At 38.2% G+C, this 19,672-nt stretch overlaps 1 protein-coding gene across 3 annotated transcripts in view; it reads right to left on the reverse strand.

Moving 5' to 3' along the window:
- Positions 1 to 210: 210 nt before the first annotated feature.
- Positions 211 to 19,672, reverse strand: part of MLLT3 (MLLT3 super elongation complex subunit) — a 136,788-nt gene continuing 117,326 nt past the window's right edge. For 2 of the 3 annotated variants that reach the window (XM_069777482.1, XM_069777481.1), the window contains 6 exons: positions 19,233 to 19,311; positions 14,884 to 15,016; positions 13,201 to 13,300; positions 9,964 to 10,035; positions 8,625 to 8,696; positions 211 to 1,366 (listed from right to left, as the gene is read on the reverse strand). In XM_069777482.1, the coding sequence (XP_069633583.1) occupies positions 1,235 to 1,366; positions 8,625 to 8,696; positions 9,964 to 10,035; positions 13,201 to 13,300; positions 14,884 to 15,016; positions 19,233 to 19,311 (588 nt within the window). In that variant the 3' untranslated portion in view covers positions 211 to 1,234. The remainder of the gene's footprint in view (positions 1,367 to 8,624; positions 8,697 to 9,963; positions 10,036 to 13,200; positions 13,301 to 14,883; positions 15,017 to 19,232; positions 19,312 to 19,672) is intronic. The other variant, XM_069777483.1, reaches the window with a different exon arrangement.

The following is a 19,672-nucleotide window of genomic DNA, read 5'->3' on the forward strand; positions in this document are numbered from 1 at the left end:
ACACACACACACAGGTGCGTATATATGTGTATACACATATACACGACACATCATATATGTATTTATTCCAACATGTAACTGTATAATAACATATTTCTTTCTTTTCAAATAAAGGGTTTTAATTTAGCAGTTGTAAAAAAAAGCAACAAAACCAGAAAAAAAATCCCCAAACAAACTAAGAAGACCATATACTATATGAACAAACAAAAATGTTATGCAAATAGTTTTATGGCAACAGTGAGTCATAAACTGGCAGCAGAGGACTACTGAAATTTGTAGTAATAAATAGCTCCAAATTAAGAATTTTCTACAACAGTTCCTTAGAAGACAGGACCAGTATTTCTTCTTTTATGATGATCCTGAAGAACACCTTCACTCCTATATATATGTAACTTTATAACATTAAAACAGACACAAGAATGTAGACTGCAGAAGATGCTGGATTCAGGACAGTATACATAAAATCTTTTGTTAAAAGTCCTACTGGTTTACTCACTAAGGCTAGACAGCAAGTCATATGATCCTATTTGGTGCAGTTTCTACCATGGTCAAGATCAATAAATGGATAGAACCAAGGACCTGCAGTCCAACCTTCTGTGATCCACCCCACTGTGGCAGACAGGATACAAAATATAGGACTGCTTTTGGTCCCCAACTTTGTATCTTGTTTCCTGGAACTGCAGAAGTGGAAACAAGACTGTAGTGTTTTAAGTGACTAGAGAAAGACAGCAAGAAGTGGCATTTTCACATGAATAAGGTCACTAGGCTTGTGATAGTACTGCATCAAAAGAGCACACATGGGACCCCACTACTTGCAACGTCTGGTAGTGTCATTCAATGACTCATTGACTTCAGAATACATGTACGCAATAATAAATAGATCAGTTAGGTAATAAGGCAGTGTGTTGAACATGCATTCATCTTGTGGACTGGAACACCACAGAGAGAGATACATGATACCATACACATTCATTAAGACCAAGTATTTTTGTTTGTTTTTGTGTGTTTGTTTTTCAAGGCTATCCAGGCAAACTCTTCCAGAGCATTTTCTTCTTGAGAAGAGCAGTCCTCTGAGTCTCGTCACTTTTCCTCTCCGTTATCAAGAGATGATGACTGGCTTTAAGGAAAAATAAAGCTGAAGAGGGTTGTTTTGTTTTTTTCTCCCCATTTTGGTTGCATCGTTCTGAATGTTTCATTTAAAGAACAGTTTTTGATGCAGCCAGATGCTGAATCCTCAGGAGGTTCCAGATGTTTCCAGATAACTCTGTAGTTTACGGACTGTGGTTTTGTCCAGTGAGCAAAGATCAAAGTCAAAGGTTGTATTTGTGATATGAAAGTGTCCAGTTTCTTCTATAAGATTTACTATCTGAAAGGAAAAAAAAGACACAGCTGAAAATTTCAGCAGTTTTACATGCCCACTGCATATATTAACATGCCACTAAGTATCGTATGAATGGCATAAAACAAGCCCAACTGCCCCAACACTTGCAGGTTAAACCATTATCCTTATCACTCACTTCCTTTCTGGCACAACTATGGTCCAGACTACAGTGCCTCGTTTGTCTTTGTTTTAGATCATCACCAACCATAATGCCAGCCTACCCATCTGCTGTTCCAGCAAACATAACCATGTAGGACATATTTTTCAAATGTTAAAAAGAAAAATCTGCATACTTTCTAAGTCAGTCTTTAAAAAAAAGAAAAAAGAAAAAAAAAAAAGTCCCTCCCTCCCCCTGCAAGTCCAAACAAATAAAAAAACCCCAGGTATATCTCTGTCTGGAATATTTACTGTGTGCATAGCTGCTAAGCAGGTTACTTTAGAAAATAATTGGCATAAGCCTTCCTGCAAGCAAGGGAAAGAAATAAATCCTTATAGAATCTAGTCCATATCAAACAAAAAAAAGTGTATTCAAGAGCTCTCACATCAACTGTTAGTTCACATACCAGCAGTTATTTCTTGAGTAGCAGACTTAAATCAAATTTTTTTAAACTAAATCAACCATGAAAGACTCCTACCAATGGCATAAGTTCACTTCTGGTGACTATTTAATATATAATCACAGCTTTCAAACAGCAAACAGAAGAGCTGTTAGGAGTTCCTGAGAAGAATAAGGACTAAAACATCTCTCCTACAAGGAAAGGCTGAGAGAGCTGGGACTCTTCAGCCTGGAAAAGAGAATGCTCAGGGCAGATCTTATCAATGTATACAAATACCTGAAGGGAGGGTATAAAGAAGACAGAGCCAGTCTCTTTTCAGTGGTGCCCAGTGACAGGACCAGAGGCAATGGGCACCAACTGAAATACAGGACGTTCTCTCCGAACAGCAGAAAACACTTTCTTCCTATGAGGATGACAGAGCACTGGCACAGGTTGCCCGGGGAGGTTGTGGGGTCTCCATCCTTGGACATATTCAAAAGCCATCTGACAGTCCTGGGCAACTGGCTCTACATGTCCCTGCTTGAGCAGCAGGGGGGGTTGGACCAGATGACCTCCAGAGGTCCCTTCCAACCTCAACCATTCTATGATTCTGTGAAATCAACAGTACATATCTAAATTGTGCCTTTCTGGAGTTGTGACATTTTTAGTCTCTCAACTGAAGTCTACATTTTTAAAGAGCGGTCATACTCAGCACTGAATTGCTGTAACAAGTAACTCCAGATATGTTAAGTGATAGGATGTGTACCTACCTAAAAAACCCATTCAACATCTTGGAGAGCCAAAGCATTATTTGTCAGGTAGGGCTAACACAATGCCAACACACTATGGCTATGAAGCTCTTATGCACTGTTTCATTGCAAGAGACAGACATCCCAAGTGAGCACACAGAAAGGCACCCCATCCTGAAGCAGGCCTCTGGGTAGTGTCATGGCCTGACAGAACACTCCTCTTCTGCTCAGTCTGTCCAACCATCCCTTCTGCAGCACTCAGGCTAGGTTCAACATCCTGTTTGCACCCTTCAGTTTGAAACCCATTTAGTTCTAGGGCTTCCACATATACCTCCACTCAAAACACTGATGCTAGCTATTCCTTGCTTGTTTGAGCTTTATTACTCTGACTGTAATTCCTTTCCCACAGCTCGAGGAGATACAGATGTACGCACACATGGCTTACAGAGCATACCTTAAAATGACAAATCTGGTAGGAATATACCAACTTGAAAAAGAAAAATTAATTTAAGCTAAATCTTTTGTAATTTTCTGCTCCCCATTTCATTATATAAGCAGATGTTTTTTTTCTTGTCAGACCACAGAAGAAAAGACTATGTAGATGATAAATGAAATAACTTCAAGTGTATTGTCAGGCATGGAATGACACAGCCTAGGGTGGATTAAACAGAATGAAAACCAGATAAAATAATAGGAGGGAAATGCCTGTTACAGTAAAAATTCCCATTTCCAATCATCTCCCATTTTCCAGGTTGGAAAAAAATAAAAGTAAAATCTGTTTAATTTGGTTTGCAGCTGTCCAAAATTCTGAAAGTACTTAGGAACAATCCTGCTCTTTTTAAGACTTCATTTAAACCTGTGCCTCTTGGCTCTAATTTTTTTCCATATGGGAATTTTTAATATAAAGTTGTCAATTTCATTTGTCCACTTGTTGATTCACAGATTCTTGTAACACTTTTCCACCTCCTACTGTTCTGCAATTAACACAAGAGAAAAAAATCAAATGGGACAAAACTGATTGTTACCAGAAGGAAACTTTGATATGTGTTATTTGTCATTCTCATTTTTGGCACTCTCTTGGGCCTCATCTAAGAGAGAAGCTAAGGACTCAATCCAGCCTTCTTCTGTAAAGCTAGGAATCTAATCTTAGGTTTGGTTCTCTGAATATCTACTGTGCGATAAATAAATGGCTGCACAAGAAGTTTACAGAAACTGAGGCCATGAAAATGTAGCTACGCTGAACAATTCTGTCTAATGCTTCCTTGTGTTATGGTGGAAGAATATGACCCCTCATAACCCCCACAGCAATAAAACTGATTTTAGAAACAAAGATTACATAAAAGTGTTAACACATGTATTTTTAAACAGCACTGTATATTTTAAAAAAATTGATAAGCACTTCTATTGACCAGGTTCTGCTTTGGGCTTTTAAGCTCTAGGCCAAGGGAAATACAAACATTTTAAACATATCCCTCATCCAGCCCTCAAGAAATATAGCCACTATGTCAGGGCACCTGGTAAATCAGACTGAAATGAACCCCAAATATTTTAATGGATGTACAAAAGTGTATCAAGATAAACCCAGACAGCTCAATGAAAAACACCTGCCTGTGTGCCAGTCAATGAGGAATTCATGACTTACAGTATTAGCATGCGCATCCTTATGCTATTCAGAAATACTTGAAAAAGAATAAAAGGTTGAGATTAGTTGCCAGGAAGTCTGGCAGTTATGATATTAAAAACACAGCATTAAACTGCTTTATTCCAAGAGCTCAGGCTGCAAAGAACAAAAATATCCCATTTGTTCTTGCTGTAGCAAGCTTTATTTTTCTGCTGTAATGTACATCTCTGTTTACATGTCTCTCCAGCTCAGTTCCATCATTATCCACCATAGTACAACTATTTATCTGCCTTTAAACAAGAAAATGAATGTGTGTGTTTAAGGAAGCCAAAGTGCAACTAATGACATAGTCATTTTTCAATTTATGGAGGGTTTTAGGGCATGTGATAGTTTCCAGACCTGCAAGCTGCCCCTTGCAGAAAATTCTCAGAAGATAGTTGCCATCTGAAGTTAAGCACCTTGTGGACACAAGCAATGTAATCTTCAGCAGTGCTGCATACTCTCAATTTCTTCCTTATGCCTGTGCTGTCTAGTGCGCTGGCTTTAAGGAGATTTTTCACCAGATGAAGATATGACTTGATGCCTCAACATAAGAGGGAAAGTCTTACCAGAAATCTTGTTGCCTTTCATGGGGTCATGCTAACATCATCTGCACTGAAAATGCAGAGTTAAGAACCCAGCTTTAGCCAGCCAAATTTGAATATATGGGACATGCAGCATTAACATCTGATTGCAGACTCAATTACCTCTACTATTTCACTGGAAATCACAGAGTTTTTAAAAAAAAACAAAACCAAAACCAAACCCCTCATCACCATAAATCCCAAACCCTTTCTTCATAGTGAAAGAGATGGGAGAGATATTTCTTTTAAAATGTAATTTCAGACCAATTTCTGTCTAGCCATGGTCCAGTATTCACATAAAAATTGCTCAGGTAATTCTCACAGGACTAATTTCTGGGTCAAATGTTCTTTTTCACCTGCCTTCTCCCTCCTGGGCAATTCTTATATATCTGCAAGTATCATTTTACATCAGGATTACTTAGCTACATATCCAGGCACTTGCAGTTCAGTATTACACCTCTCCTACCCCCTCTCTCTTTTTTGTGGATTTATTTCAGCTTCCTTTAACAAAGTGTCTCAAAGACAAATACCTCTCTTGGGGAAAGAGGCACATTCTCAAACAGATACATTTTTCTCATTTCCAACTTGGCTGCATTCCTGTTTGCTGTCATGCCTATGGACTTGGTAACAACTGAGATTGCAAAAAACTGTCCCCTCCTTCTCACATTCCTCAGCATAAGTTTCAAAAGCCAGCGCTTTTGAATGATCAATGCTGTCTTTCTTCTCTTGCAAGTTCCTTCTTTAAAAATTCCCTAGAAGTCTGTGGGTAGCAGACTTTGACACGTGCAAGAGATTATTACCTGCCCTGACATAAACTAAAGAGATGACAATCACCACTCAGAAACAGACAACTCCACCACCATTCCACTTCAACGCCGCCACCAGCTTTAAAACTCTTGCAGCTATTCACAGTTTTCTGTTGCATATTTTTGTGCTCAATCCCTCTTCTCATGTAGTAACCACCATCCCTTTCCACAGTTTTACCCCTTGCTCTCCTGACCTTTGTACCTTCTGTAGTGCTTATATACTTGTATTTCTTGGTCTAGAAGTTTCACATTCATTCCTAAAAACTTTCTCAGCTTTGTACTTCTTTATTTTTGTGCTCACTGGAAATATTTTACATTAATTACATAGCTGTAAAGCAGTAAGGACATTAAAGATGGGATGACAGTTTATTCGTAATGCAGAGGCACTGATGCTCTGCAAGTCATCCATTCAATATTGTGAACATATTTCTGTAAACTTATCAAATCATATGAATTAATGAATTGCAGAATATTAAGGGATTAAAGACTTTAAAACTAAACTGCATTATTTGTTTTATAACAGCATAGACCATTGGCTAGTGCAGACTGGCTAACAAACAATTGGCAAGTAACTTGGTTCTTCCACTGAATTCTGCTACACCTCTGTAGCCAGTATTACACAGTTGCCAGCTCTCAGTACAGAACTGCACCACTGTCCTAGCCTGCACAGTCCAGCCATAAATCCAGGTTTCACTGGGGCTGTATCAACAGCACACACACTCCAAACAAAGGGAAACAATCTGCAAGAACAGTCCCCCAGAAAACAAGGCCACATTGATTCTACATCAACCTAACTATTTTAAACACTAGGCTACAAGCAGTCACGGACTACAGTACTAAACTCATACTCTTCATGAGAGTTGTGAGGCAAAGGTCAACGAATGAATGCTTTCTCTTGTCTGATAAATACACTCAGGAGAAAAGAAAAGGTCTCTCTTTAATTTAAAACGCACAAGAATATACTGTCCTTCTTTCATTTACTCAGAATAGGATACTCCAAATTTCCAGCTCAATTATGTCTCTTTTCACACAGTTTTTCCTTATATTAGTTATTTCCCATGAAGCAGATTATAACAGTACTCTTAACATCAGACTGAAGAAGCTTTAGTGGATGAACCCATCATTTTTCTAACAAAGGTGAATATTTCTTCCCCACCAAACACACTTAAATGCTACTAGATGAGCAAGAGGATTATGGATTCAATTTGAACCATGCTGTTTGCTTGGAAAATATTTCTTAGGATGACAGAAGAATTCCAGTTGGAAGGGGTTTTGCTAGTGCCAGCCCTGCCCCCATCAGGCTCAGCCATGGGATCAGATCAGGCTGCTCTGGGCTTATCCAGTCAGGATTTTAAAAGCTTCAAGGATGGAGACAGCACAGTCTCTCCAGCAGTCTGTTCCACTGTTAGACCACCCTCATGGGGAAAAAACGTTTCTCGCATGTTTTTATCTTTGCTTTGCATAACAGATTTTGAAGATGGTTTTCTTTTTCAAGATTTCACATGAAACCACCTAAGCCCTATGCTCTGCAGGCTGTCAATACAGCCCCAGTAAAGCTGGATTTATGGCTGGACTGTGCAGGCTAGGACAGTGGTGCAGTTCCGTACTGATAGCTGGTAGCTGCGTAATACTGGCTACAGAGGTCGACCAGAAGTGAAAACCATTCAAAAGCTATGCCTTGGATAACTGGGGAAATAAGCGCTCAGGAAGCAAAGATAGGGTGTGAATTTACAACACAGTGGCTTTTTCAGATTCACTTTTTATGTGAACTCTCTAAGAATTAACAAATAATGTAAAGTGGACAGGGTGTTGCAATTCCTACTTTTTAGTCTCCTGCACAGCAGTTTCCCCCAAATTTGCCTCTGCCAGCATTCTAAAAGTGTGCTTTGGTTCCCTTTGTAGACAAAAGGGAACCTGAGAAACAACAGTACATTAAATATGAAAGATAACCAATATGCATCGTTATGTATTGTAACTTATGAAATCTGACAAAGCTGTCAGAATTCCTCTTTAACTAAGAATATCCTTAACCAAGGTCTTCCTTTTCACTGATGTCTCAGTTGTTTTCTCATCTTCACTCAAAATACTGAGCCTGAACTAATGAACAGGTTAATGCTGGGGCTTACAAAATATTTTTAACACGCTTATGCAATGTTGAGAAATTTGATGTGTGATTGCAGTCATTTAGAAGTGGTAAAAATTTCCCTGGCACATAATTGCACTAAACCTAATAAAACCATTTGTGCTACAGTCACATCTGCTTTGTTAACAGCACTTATTGTTTAATCTTCACAGTTTGTAATTCAATAGTACCTGACAATGCTGCCCAAAACAAAGAATACTCTTCTTTGTTCTTACAATTGTGTAACCTTTCAATAAATTTGGAGCCTTCTTGGTTTGCACATTTTCATATTTTACTCATTCCATGACTTCAGAAGACTCAATAAATACATTGTGGTTCTCCCTAAAGTGAGTTTTGCTTTGAGTTCCATGTTTTCTGTTTGCCATAGAAAACATTTTTAACTGTTTCTGAGAAAGCACCGGTCATTTTCAGGAGAAAGCAACACGATTTTTATCAAGTTATGGTGCACAGCTGTATCCATTCTCCCATCCTGTTTTCATAATTACTGATACAGTATGTTGAGAAATGTAACAAAGAACTGGTGAAAAATTTAGCTCAGATAGGCATTTTTTTAAAAATCTGTCATTTAGTGTGACAACACAATTTAAAGTATGTGTAAAAATTCCCTAAACTATACTGAAAGCGGTGATGGGCTGTATACGGATTATAGAGGCCTGAAGGTTATTAAACCTGATTATTATAGAGTTTTAGATGAAGGCAAAAAAATAGATGTGACTTCACAATTTCAACGAGCACACTGTGATATTGCATGAGGGTGCTCCTCACCTGCTGCAGTACATGTCTCTCTCTCAATGTCATTAATCTTCTGTGGAGCTCTACTAGTTCATCGAGATATGCCTAGAAACAAATCCCCCCCCATAAACAACTTGTTAATTAAGTCATAGCTATGTATTTTAAAAACTTCAGATGTCTTCAAAAACAATACAAATGAAAATTTTATTTCAAATCTTCTTTGAGCTAAATTTTCTGATTTAGTAGTCTAGCTTTTTCTAGCTTAATACAACCCAAATGTAAGTTTTTGTGGGTTTTCTTAGATACTTAATGCCAATGAAAATCTTATTAGGTGGTCCTTTGCTGTAGAAGATAATGTCTGTATCTCAACTGTGGCAAAAAGCATCAAACAGACTGGGGATGCCAAAACAGCATCTTTAAAAAACATCTCCCATTTTTCCATATAAGACCCAAATCCAAAGGCTCACAATCAAACCCCTCTCTTTCTCTAAAGCTACATAATTAATTTTCTGTGTCAGCAAGGAGGTAGGAGGGGAGAAAGATCAAGAAAGATTAATCCAATGGTAAATTCCACTGTCCTTCTTCCTGGGATGTCAAACATGTCCCACCTCTCCACCCAATTATCAACTTTCTCCTTCAGCCTGAGCCATCAGAAACCTTTTTTTCTTTCAAGCAGAGAGAGATACAGCACCCAGCTTAAGAAACCAAAAAGCATATGGACCAGGCCACTGAAAATCTAGCAACAGATACTGAAACTTTGGTCTCCTGCCTCACATTATCACAAAGTTGATGCTAATACCTGTAAAATATGAACCTTCAGAGGAACTTGTCCACACTGGGAAATTGTGCTATGTTCACTCAGACAATGACTTAGAGCTCTTACCTATGGCCAGCTGACATGATTTTAAACAAAACTGTCTTTCTCAGTCTTAAATGTTGGTTCATACCATTCTAGTTAACATGCTAAATCACACTGCCACTTCCTAATGCACTGCCTTCAGAAAGGATTCTGGAAAACATATATATATTTTTAATTGATTGATTTATTGGCTAGGAATACAGCTGTGAATTGTCCTCTTCAAAAATTATCACTTCATCTGTGAAGCACAATGCAAACTCATGGTAGAAAGTAGATAAAATAAATAATAGATCGCAGATTCCCAACTTGTGACATTTGCCAAATCACCACATGTATTGAAAAGAAGGAAAAGACTTTCAAAATTGCACAGAAGAAAAAAATCTGCACCTAAAGGAACCCTAACCAAAGATGTCCTAATTACTAAGATTTTCATTCTGTAACAAAGGTTAGTGTTTAGTAAATACATTAATATCACATTCTGGACTAGTTAACTGTTACCTCATTGCCATTTACCTTATCACAATCCCCATTTTTTATTTGTTTATCAGATTTGTTTTGCTTTATTGGACTTTTCACTTCTAAAATCTGGAAAAGAAAGAAAATCCTGTAAAAATTAAATGCATCACTGGATACAATTACATATGAAAAATTCTGCTATCAATTAATAACACAAAGAATGTAACATCTGGGGAAAATGTAATCAAAACTCAAAACTGAGCTTTTTATTCTTTAATCCATACAACCTACTTATATTTTTCAGAAAAAAAGCAGGTTACAGCAGAAAATGAGCTGCTGGAATGAGGTGATGTTGATATTATTAATCCTTAAAGGAATTAATTTCATGTCATTTAAAGCCTCCTCAACAATTTTTTTGTATCTTTTGTATGCTGGTAGGATAAGATGTCTGATTTTGCAGATACAAAATGGTGCTGAGGTACTCTCCAGTGCCTTTGAAATGTCACATCATCAGTATATTTTTCCTGTTCTTTTTTTTTTTCCCCCAATGCTGTCTCTTTTCTTCTACAATAGCAATTTTGAACCATAGTCTTTGAAATGACCACGTGAGTTGTAACTGAAAAAAAAAGTGTTGGATGGTAATTTCTCTTGTACTTATGTGGTACCCTTCTTTCAATGCCATACAAAGCCATTTACTATCATATATACAAACCAAGAATGCTTCATCCAATACTGAACCACAGTCAAGAAGAGCCTGTCAATAAGCAGCAGAACACCATGCTTAATATGAAAATTTTAGGACTAAGGTGAGGAATATTTTGGGGAAACAGAACTGTTGATTATTCTTTCAATTTTTCCACACACAACACACATTTTCTAAAGTTAAAAGTAGAGTCAAAAACAAATAAAAAATCACCATGTTGTGCCTAACCTGAAATATGATCAGTTCTTCTGAAAAACATCAAAGGAAAATAAATGATCACAGACGATGGGAGATTTTGTTTCACATTTCATTGTAAGTGAGACTAACATCACTAGCATGATTATCTCTGAAACCATGCTGGACAGTCACAACACAGGACAAAACTCAGCAAATAAAACAAGGAAATAAGGTCCGTAAAAGCAAGTGTTCCAGACTAGCAAGAAGTCTCACTAACAGCTTTCTGTAACTTCCCTTCAATTTCTACTTTCCTTAGTATAAAATTGAGTATATGCCTCCCAGGTTGACCAGCACCGTAAGAATTCAGCAGCGAGGCAGCTATTTCCCTATATAGAGAAAGTGACTGCAGATCTGAGTTAACCTTACGTAAGGATTTGCTAAGCCAAGAGTGATGCGTGGCCAGAAAGCAAAACATACTTTTCCGAAGAAAAATCCCAGTTCTTCAATTGAACAGCCCCTGGAGTTACTGCTGTGTAGGCCAGTGGAAGAAAAAGCCTTGTTTTGAACCCCCCCCCCCCAGATCTCTAGGCATGAATCCAGTACCTTTTAGATGCTTTTCTTGTTTTTAAAGGAAGAAAATTCTTGGTTTCAAATAGAACCTTAGCAAAGAGACAGTATATTTGAAAAAGTTGCTTCCTTACAGTGCTCTTGATGTGTAGTTGAAATCTAACATCTTAAACACTCTTGTTTAGCACTAATCACATCTGAGGAAGCTTATAGAAATATTAACTCTGTCTTAGCTCTTTAGTTCTATGAATGGACTCAGTCAACACAAGCCTGATGTCATCAGTCAAAAGCATCATCCTGGCAAGCAGCACTATGCTACCAAGCAGAGATTTCAAATGTGGCTACAGTCCATACAATTTGCATTCTCATAATGCTTCCCTAAATTTCTAATTTTCAGCTCAATTATAAAATTAATCTCAATTACAAAAATAGAAGAAGGTATGTGACATTCAATTTTAGCTGGCACACTGCTATTGCTTGGAGTTTCTAAATGCACAGGTAGACCTTCTGTTAGATCACCAAAGGGGAAAGGAACATGAAAGATGTGACTGAGTGGGCTGCTGATATTGAGACTTAAAATTACTTAACAATTACATTGCCTCTGCAGAAGTTAGTCTTCATTAAACAACAAGCTATAGACAGGTGTTTTATTTTTCTTGTGCTTATGTCTCCAGTAAATGCAAGATCCTTCATCTTTATAGTTTGCTTTTTTCCCCAAAGACTCTTTCTTAAAAACTTGTAACTTTTGTACAGATCAACTTAGAAAAGCCTACAGAGTTTCTGGTGGATAATAAGAATGCTTTCTGGACATGGACTCTCCTTCCTCTCCCTGTGTACAAACTACTTGCTAGTTTTTTTAACTCCACAGTGTATTTGAACTAAACCAACATGAATAATAATATTTTGGTTTTGCACTACCACTAAGTTTGTATTGGAAACCTTATTAGAAAAACAATGACAAATAAATAATTTCTGTCAGATAATTGAAGAAGTTAACCTAAGAGATATAGGAAAAACTTATCCATAAAATTCACCATCTAAACCACAAACTTCTGTTAATACATGTAGACACTATTCTAACTATTTCAATACTCTAAGCAGTCATTTATTGCCAGTCAGTAAATTTCATGATTACTTTGTGTATGATCCAACTGACACTGGGAGTGAATTATGGCTCCCTAAAATAAGTGACAAAAGATGTATAAATTCTGTTTTTTAAAAAAAGAATATCAGCTTTTCTGTTTAATTTTTGTATTTAGAGAGCCTTACTTTATTGGTTACTGGGGGTGAGGTAACTCCCAAACTCTAATTCAGATTTGTCCCTGATGTATTTTGTAGCTTCAGGTTATTTAATTTCTTTTCTCTGAAAACACAAAACTACTCTACTTTCCTACCTCAAAAATAAGTTAGCTCTTACAGATACGGAACAAGTACTCTGATACTGAAGTAAGAACTACTGTGTTTTCTAGTGAAGTAAAAAATCCTGTATCTTCTAGATTAACACTGGTGAGGGAGAGGGGAAGAGATGAATGAACTCCTGAGTATGAGCCTATTGATGTGAACCATGTCTACTGCTAACACAACCCCAAATCTCTATCAATTGTACAACTGATGCTGTAAATCCAGTTTGCATTGTTTCCCTTACAAAGCTAATTCATACAGAAAGGACACATTTATTAAAATATTGATGAAAACATTACTTTGTTCTATAGTATTTGCTAAACCAAATACTACTTCTCCTGAAAAAAAAAGCTTTTATGTCAGTTTACAGACTAAGTAACTGGACCAAAGTAATCAGAATGTCATTATCAGGTCCCCAGGACTGCATTTACTAACCCTGACTTTACCTGGTTGTTGGTGGTTTTCAGTAAAGGTGGTGCTGGTTCTTGATGTAGTGGTGAGGAAGCTGAACTGCTGTCACTGTCACTGCCATCACTCAGACTAACCCTATGGAAAAACAGAGCCAGAAGATGACACCTCCAGACAAAGGGCTGTTAACAGGAGTGAACAGAGCTTGCACTTTGAGGTAGGACACTAAGAAAGAACCCTTGCTAAGCAAGCCATCATTAATCAAGGTCACATGGAAGACAGGCATCTGAGCAGGGCTGCACCCTGAAAAAAGCTCTGTGTAGCTTGGAGAACAAGGCTGTCTGCCTGCATTTGGCTGAGATGACATGACCGGTTAACAGCAGCTAACATTACAGAAATGGTTAGATATTTACAACGTTACACTGCTGTTCCGAACGGTCCTGGAGCAAGTCTGTATCTTGGTTCATAGCCTCATGGAAGAAGGAAAATGTTTTTTAGAGTTAATTTTCTGCTCTTCTAAAAGCTTTCTAAACAGCTGTACTTCCCAGTTGGACAAGTGTTTCACTGAAAAGTTCCTTGTTGCTCATCATAAATAACACTTTTTCCTGGCTAAAATTTAGGAAGTTAGTATCTCAGGAGAGGCCACATGAAAAAGCTCAGCTCCTAATCAGTCTCACCCTTCATTTATTTAGGAACAACAGGGAATATTTATTTGTTGGAAGAAAGAAAAAAAGTTATTTGGGATAAAAAGAAGGTAGAGAAACATTAGTCTTAAGATTTTGTTAAAAAAGTGAAACAAAGTCACCACATTTAGAGACAAACTGAGCTTGAGACAATCCTTTTTATAATCACTGACAGGAACAAATTCTCAAACTGATAGTCATCTTGGTCTTTTTCTCCTCGATTCCAGCTGCTAAAGTGCACAAGGGGAGCAGCTGACATTCATCAGTGTTTTCCTATTACCTTCCCATTCAAGCAGTAGCTGACACAGCACTCTGGTGCTGTGCACTCACAGCAAAACCCTGTGGATCAGATAAAGAACCGGGTATGGAAAGGTTCGAGAGAGACTGTTTCAGGTTTTCCATAACCTTCAACAACATTCAGCTTCAAGCTGGAGCTTCAAGCTGCCCGAATAATAGATGCTTTTTGGAACACCCTCTTAAGGTTGCAGCTAGCATGCACAAGCTTTTTTTAAAAAGTAATTTCTGTGACATCTGCTTTCTTTACCTTCTGTCTGCACTTTTACACATTACCTACTGCATGCACTGCAGAAATTACTTGAAATTCAAATTTCATTGATTCTGATCCAATTTAACAACCTAATCTAAAACTAGTAAGCAGAGAGATCTTAAAAATGAGACTATGTACAGAATAGCTCATCCAGCAATTGAAGGACTTAATTTTATCTCATTTATGCCAGAGAGTAATTATGACTACTCCCCTGAAGTCACAATGGCATGAAATCAAGGAAAGTCACATGAATGAGGATCATCGTAACCATATGGATTAGTACAGAAATAGTTTGTATTGGGAATGGATAATTCTGTTAGTTTTTAGAAGAGGCAGTTTTACATGCATAGGCTTTAAAAAGAGAGTCTGAATTCTCTGCCCATTTGTTACTCAGCACTCTTTAGACCTCAGCACTCTCATTAGACCTCACCTCATTACTAACAAGCACAATGTCTTGGCCACCAGGCTACTTGCAATCACAAGACACTCACCTTCGACTCCTGCTTCCTCCTTGTGTATTTACAGGTCGTTCCAACTCAGAATCATTGTCATTCTCATCTGCTTCATCTGATTCATCTTCATTATCATCTGAATGCAGATCTTTCATTATAGACCTCAATGGACCTGAGACAACAGAAACAATAAAATACACACATGAAGTTCACTTTGCAGTGTTCCAGGGGCAATTCACCTAGCTTTGTAGATAACAGAACACTACCCTCCCTGCACAGTGTTGGGAGAGGAGAGTCTTTAACATTAAACAAATGAAGTAATGCACTGAGGGCTTATGCTGCAGGGACTTACCCATGAATCGTCTACTCACAGAACAACTCAGCTTCAATATACTTACTCATGATAGTGAAGTGACTCATATGTTCAAGTGTTTGCACGATTGGCCACCTGGACCATAGCTGAAGTAAGTAAAATACTGTCACGCCAGGAGAAATTGACTATTACTTTATTATTATCAGAAGCAAGATTCTTTTGCATTGCTGGGTTTTAGCATTTTTTGCTTTCTCAAATGGTATTATATGTAAGTAAAGATCTACAGGGACATACCGATCAATAAGAGTACATTTGTTAGGTTAATCCACGTACTGAGAAGCAGAGTCTAACATCATTCTAACTCATACTGGCCCAGGCAGTCTTTGTCTTCCTGTTTTTTATATAGTTAGCTTTATTTCGGGGTCCATTTCAAGTCAAGTAAGCACTTTGCCAACGTTCATATATAAAAAGTGCATCAATCCCACACAACAACATGCTATCTCTTTTCCATGGTACAAAGCTTGACTTGCTCGTAAAAATGCATTAAATTCAGTTTGGAATTTTGGTTTGATTTTACTCAATTTATTTTGCTGTAAAAGACAGTTACAGAAAGAGGAGTATGTTTAACATCTGGGAAGTGTAAAACTACAGCTACTTGAAATAAGAATGGGCAAAAGCAGCTTAGAAGAGGGAAGGAAGAAGACTGATGCCACAAGGCATTTAACTCTAAGTACAGCCCATTCGAGACACGTACTAGAACTTTCATAAATTGGCACAGTTTGGCCAGGTTCGGATCAATGGTTTCTCTGCTCTGTTTTTATGCCCTAAGGTTGGCTGGGAAGAAGTCCAGATGGTGCTGATGGGCAAATTCCTGGTGGACCAGACACTTGTACAGGTGACAAGGGAAAGGAGCTATACTGAAGTGCTTCTTATCCACACAACCACCACTGATCTGTGCTCCATCTTCTGTTTCTGCTTGGGTTTCAGGCAGACAATGCTCAGCTATTTGCAAATGCTAACTTGTAGTCTGACTGAATATCTAATCATCTGACCCTTGAAGGAGGGAAGGGACTCCTTCCTCAGCTTTTATAGGAGCAGTAATAAACATATTCCCTTTAAAAGGGAAGAGAGAGGGCACTCTCAGCAGCATCAGCACAGGGATGAAGGAAGAATTCGCCCATTTTGATCTTTGGGAAAACATTCTTATTGGCCAGCTTAATTGTTGAGGTGGGTGAATGAGAGACATGGCATAGGGAGCTAAATGAATTGAGGTAAAGGGTTAGAAAAGAGAATTAAATTATCAATATATGGAAAAGGATTCCATGTTTCAAGAAAGATAAAAGGGTAGAACATAAGGGTATTTCCACAGGCTAGGCTTAACCTAGAAAGGCTAGTTTCCTGACACCTTACTGGGCAAAGACACTAACAACCACCACCAAAGTCCTACTGAAGATGGTTGTCTTTGCACTGAGAGCAGATGAGTCTCACTCCACTCCATAGGCCAAAGTCAGCTTCTGAGAACGCATTCATCTCCTCTCCACAACATACAGGAGGAAGAAAATAATAGAAAAGACTTGGTAAAGGACAGATGAAAGGAAAGCATTAGCATACTCTTGCTGAAAGAGCACAGGAAAAGGTCAGTGGGAGGAAAGGTAAAATAATCAACCAAAACCAAATTTTGTAATGAAATTTAGTATGACATATGAATAGCTGATCTTGCATAAAACACCAGCATGTAACTCCACAACATGGAAACTGGTAGCTATGCTTGCAAGTCACCCAAAACATCAGTCCTTGATTTTATTCTTAAATGGAAGCAGAAAGAAAACCAGCACACATTCCTCATGATCCCTACACAGCCAGCTCTCCCAAGCTTAAGCTAATTCATTATTCTTGCCTCTGTCCTTTTTCCAAGTATAGCAGGGGGGCATTTCATCCCCTGATACTCCCTTGCTGCTGTGTTCTGGGACAATCAGACGGTCGTGTCTTAAGTTGCCAACAGGCTTATTCCTCTTTCTTGGAGAAAAAGGAACTTGGGCTCCTGAGACATATCTATCACTGACAGCCCCATAGGCATTGAACAACCTGTGATTCAGACAAGTTTTCTCTTAATGTAGGACCACGTCTGGGACTCTGAATAGGCATTTTGTACCCAGCTAGCTAACTTTCTCAGTGGACTTTCTTAACAATCAGCAAAGCATTAATTTTTAGGTCTTTTTTTTCTAGCACTGATAGTGATGTCACTGTTAGTCTTCTGCTTCTTGCTAACAACTTAAAATTCCACAACAACCTTTTAAAGTGTTTGAGAAGTTGTTATCTCCTAAAGGGTCAGAATAGTTAAGAAGAAACTGAAAACTAGGAGCTGCCCAAGTGCTCTTGGTAAGGAAACAGAAATATCAGTGTAAGTCCCCAAGGGCAGAAGAACTTGAAGAACCTTAGGTTAGCCCACTGCTCATACAAAAAGAGGTGAAAAAAGTTCATGCTGTGGTTTTCTGACACTTGAGTGAGCACTGGAGTTTGAACGCAACGGAAAAAGAGCAGTGGCGCTGGCAAGTAACTTCTAGTTAGGGAAAAAAGCATGGGTTCTGACCACAGCACAACATACAGTGTGAACATGCCACAGTATGCCTGGTGTTTATTCTCTTTGATATGCAAATGCACAGCCTGGGCAATGAAAGCATTTAGTTAACTGGAACTCCCAGAAAGAAGCAGTAATCACTATTTACTGTGGCAAGAAAGAGGAGATGTATATACCACTTGCACTTCAGAGTTGTTCATATCAGAGGAAAGATCTCCTATCTATTCTTGAGAAGGTTCAAAAAAACTGGAAGACCATCTGTGATATGTCTTGTATATGACCCACAAGAGATGGATGGATCCAGTCTGCTCAGAAGAAAACATCAAGTCAACCAGTTTTTGACCAACATAAGGTAACAGATACAGGAAAGGGTATCCAAATCTTTCGGCTTTTAATGGGCAGTTCACACTACTAATGAGGTTTTAATGAGAGCAAAAATGGGGCTTCAGCAAGAAGGGGTTCTGTTTAGCCTCCGGTAAAAATGAAATGCCTGAAGCCAGTCATCAAACACAGTTCACTTCAGCTCTTGCTGTCTTTCAGTTGGAGTAACACTGCCAGAACACATTAGAAAAGCAGTACTAGTCACCTATAGAAAGGCAGTAGGACAGATATACATCACGTGTAGATTTATTTAAAAATAAACTGTCTACCTGAGGCACTAATGTATTTTCATCACCTTAAATCAAGTCTACCAGAGGAATATAAATGGATAAAACAAATGCAATTTTAATTAGTCAAAAGCTGCTTTTCTAATGCTCCTGATCCAAAGAACAAAACAAAAGTTGGTTAAGAATGTATCAGTAGTACAATCTGATAAACCCAAGGAAAAAGGCCAAGCAGGAACTAAGTAATTTAACAGATCACATAGGATGATTCTCAAGTTATTTACAGAAAACCTGCCTCAGCAAGTTCTCTGGGAAGAAAAATGCATTTCTTTACCGAGTTCCAAGTAAACTGTAACTATTAGCCAGAAAACCAACATGCAAACTTAAAGTCAACTTAAAGTCTAACCATCATCTTCCCATACCATGTATCTAAAGTAAATACTGTATGCTCTTAAAACTTCCCAATAGTATGGGAAGATCACGGCCCTTGAAAGGGTCCACATACAAACATCCTTGGGCTTCCCATAGGAAGCCACACCTTCCTGAGCAGGGCTTCAGATGGAGCCAGGCACCATGCTACCTAACCCTGCAAAAGGACAAAGTCAGAAACAGAAGCTCTTTTGAGTTTAGCATCTGTTAAGTGACTGGCATGAATTTAGTGCTTCAAAACAAATACCCTTCACACCCATTTCCCAGATACACATTTTTTCCCTTTATTTTGCTCTTACAGCCACATCTGAAAACAACCCGAGGAAAAGTCTCTAAAGCAAAACTGTGGCCAGTTCAGGCTGCGAATGACAGCAGAGAAGTGGTAATGAGATGCCACCAGTTCTGTTTTTATTGCCCCCTTCATTTCACACATTCCTTTCAATTTCTTTTCCTTTGTTGGTACCTTGTTGTCTGCTGTTTTGAGATGGTATAAAACTGGAACTGGAACTGGAGCTGGAACTGGCAGGACTGGGCTGTTCAGACTTAAAAGGAAAAAAAAAAGAAAATAAGTAACGTAAGAAACATTTTTGCCTAAAACTCTTACTGTTAGTTACTGCCTAAGGCATGCTGTCAAGAAAAAAAACTACGGAACAGAGTAATACTCAAAGATCTTCATTTCAAGCGTCAGTGAGGCAAACATTGTAGAAATTGCTATGCACTCAACATACATACACACTACTATATCATGTCTAGTTCTTTACTAAAGCCAATATCCTAACAAGAAGTTCCCAACACATTGTTTGAAAGGCTATACAACATGGGAGCCTAAATGAGTTTATAATAGACCTAAGGCTCCTATGTCCTTGTCATAGTGTAGTTGCAAGGTTTTCCAAATTAATAACA

The sequence above is a fragment of the Haliaeetus albicilla genome, chromosome Z, assembly GCF_947461875.1.
Source record: "Haliaeetus albicilla chromosome Z, bHalAlb1.1, whole genome shotgun sequence".
NCBI classification, from domain to species: domain Eukaryota; kingdom Metazoa; phylum Chordata; class Aves; order Accipitriformes; family Accipitridae; genus Haliaeetus; species Haliaeetus albicilla.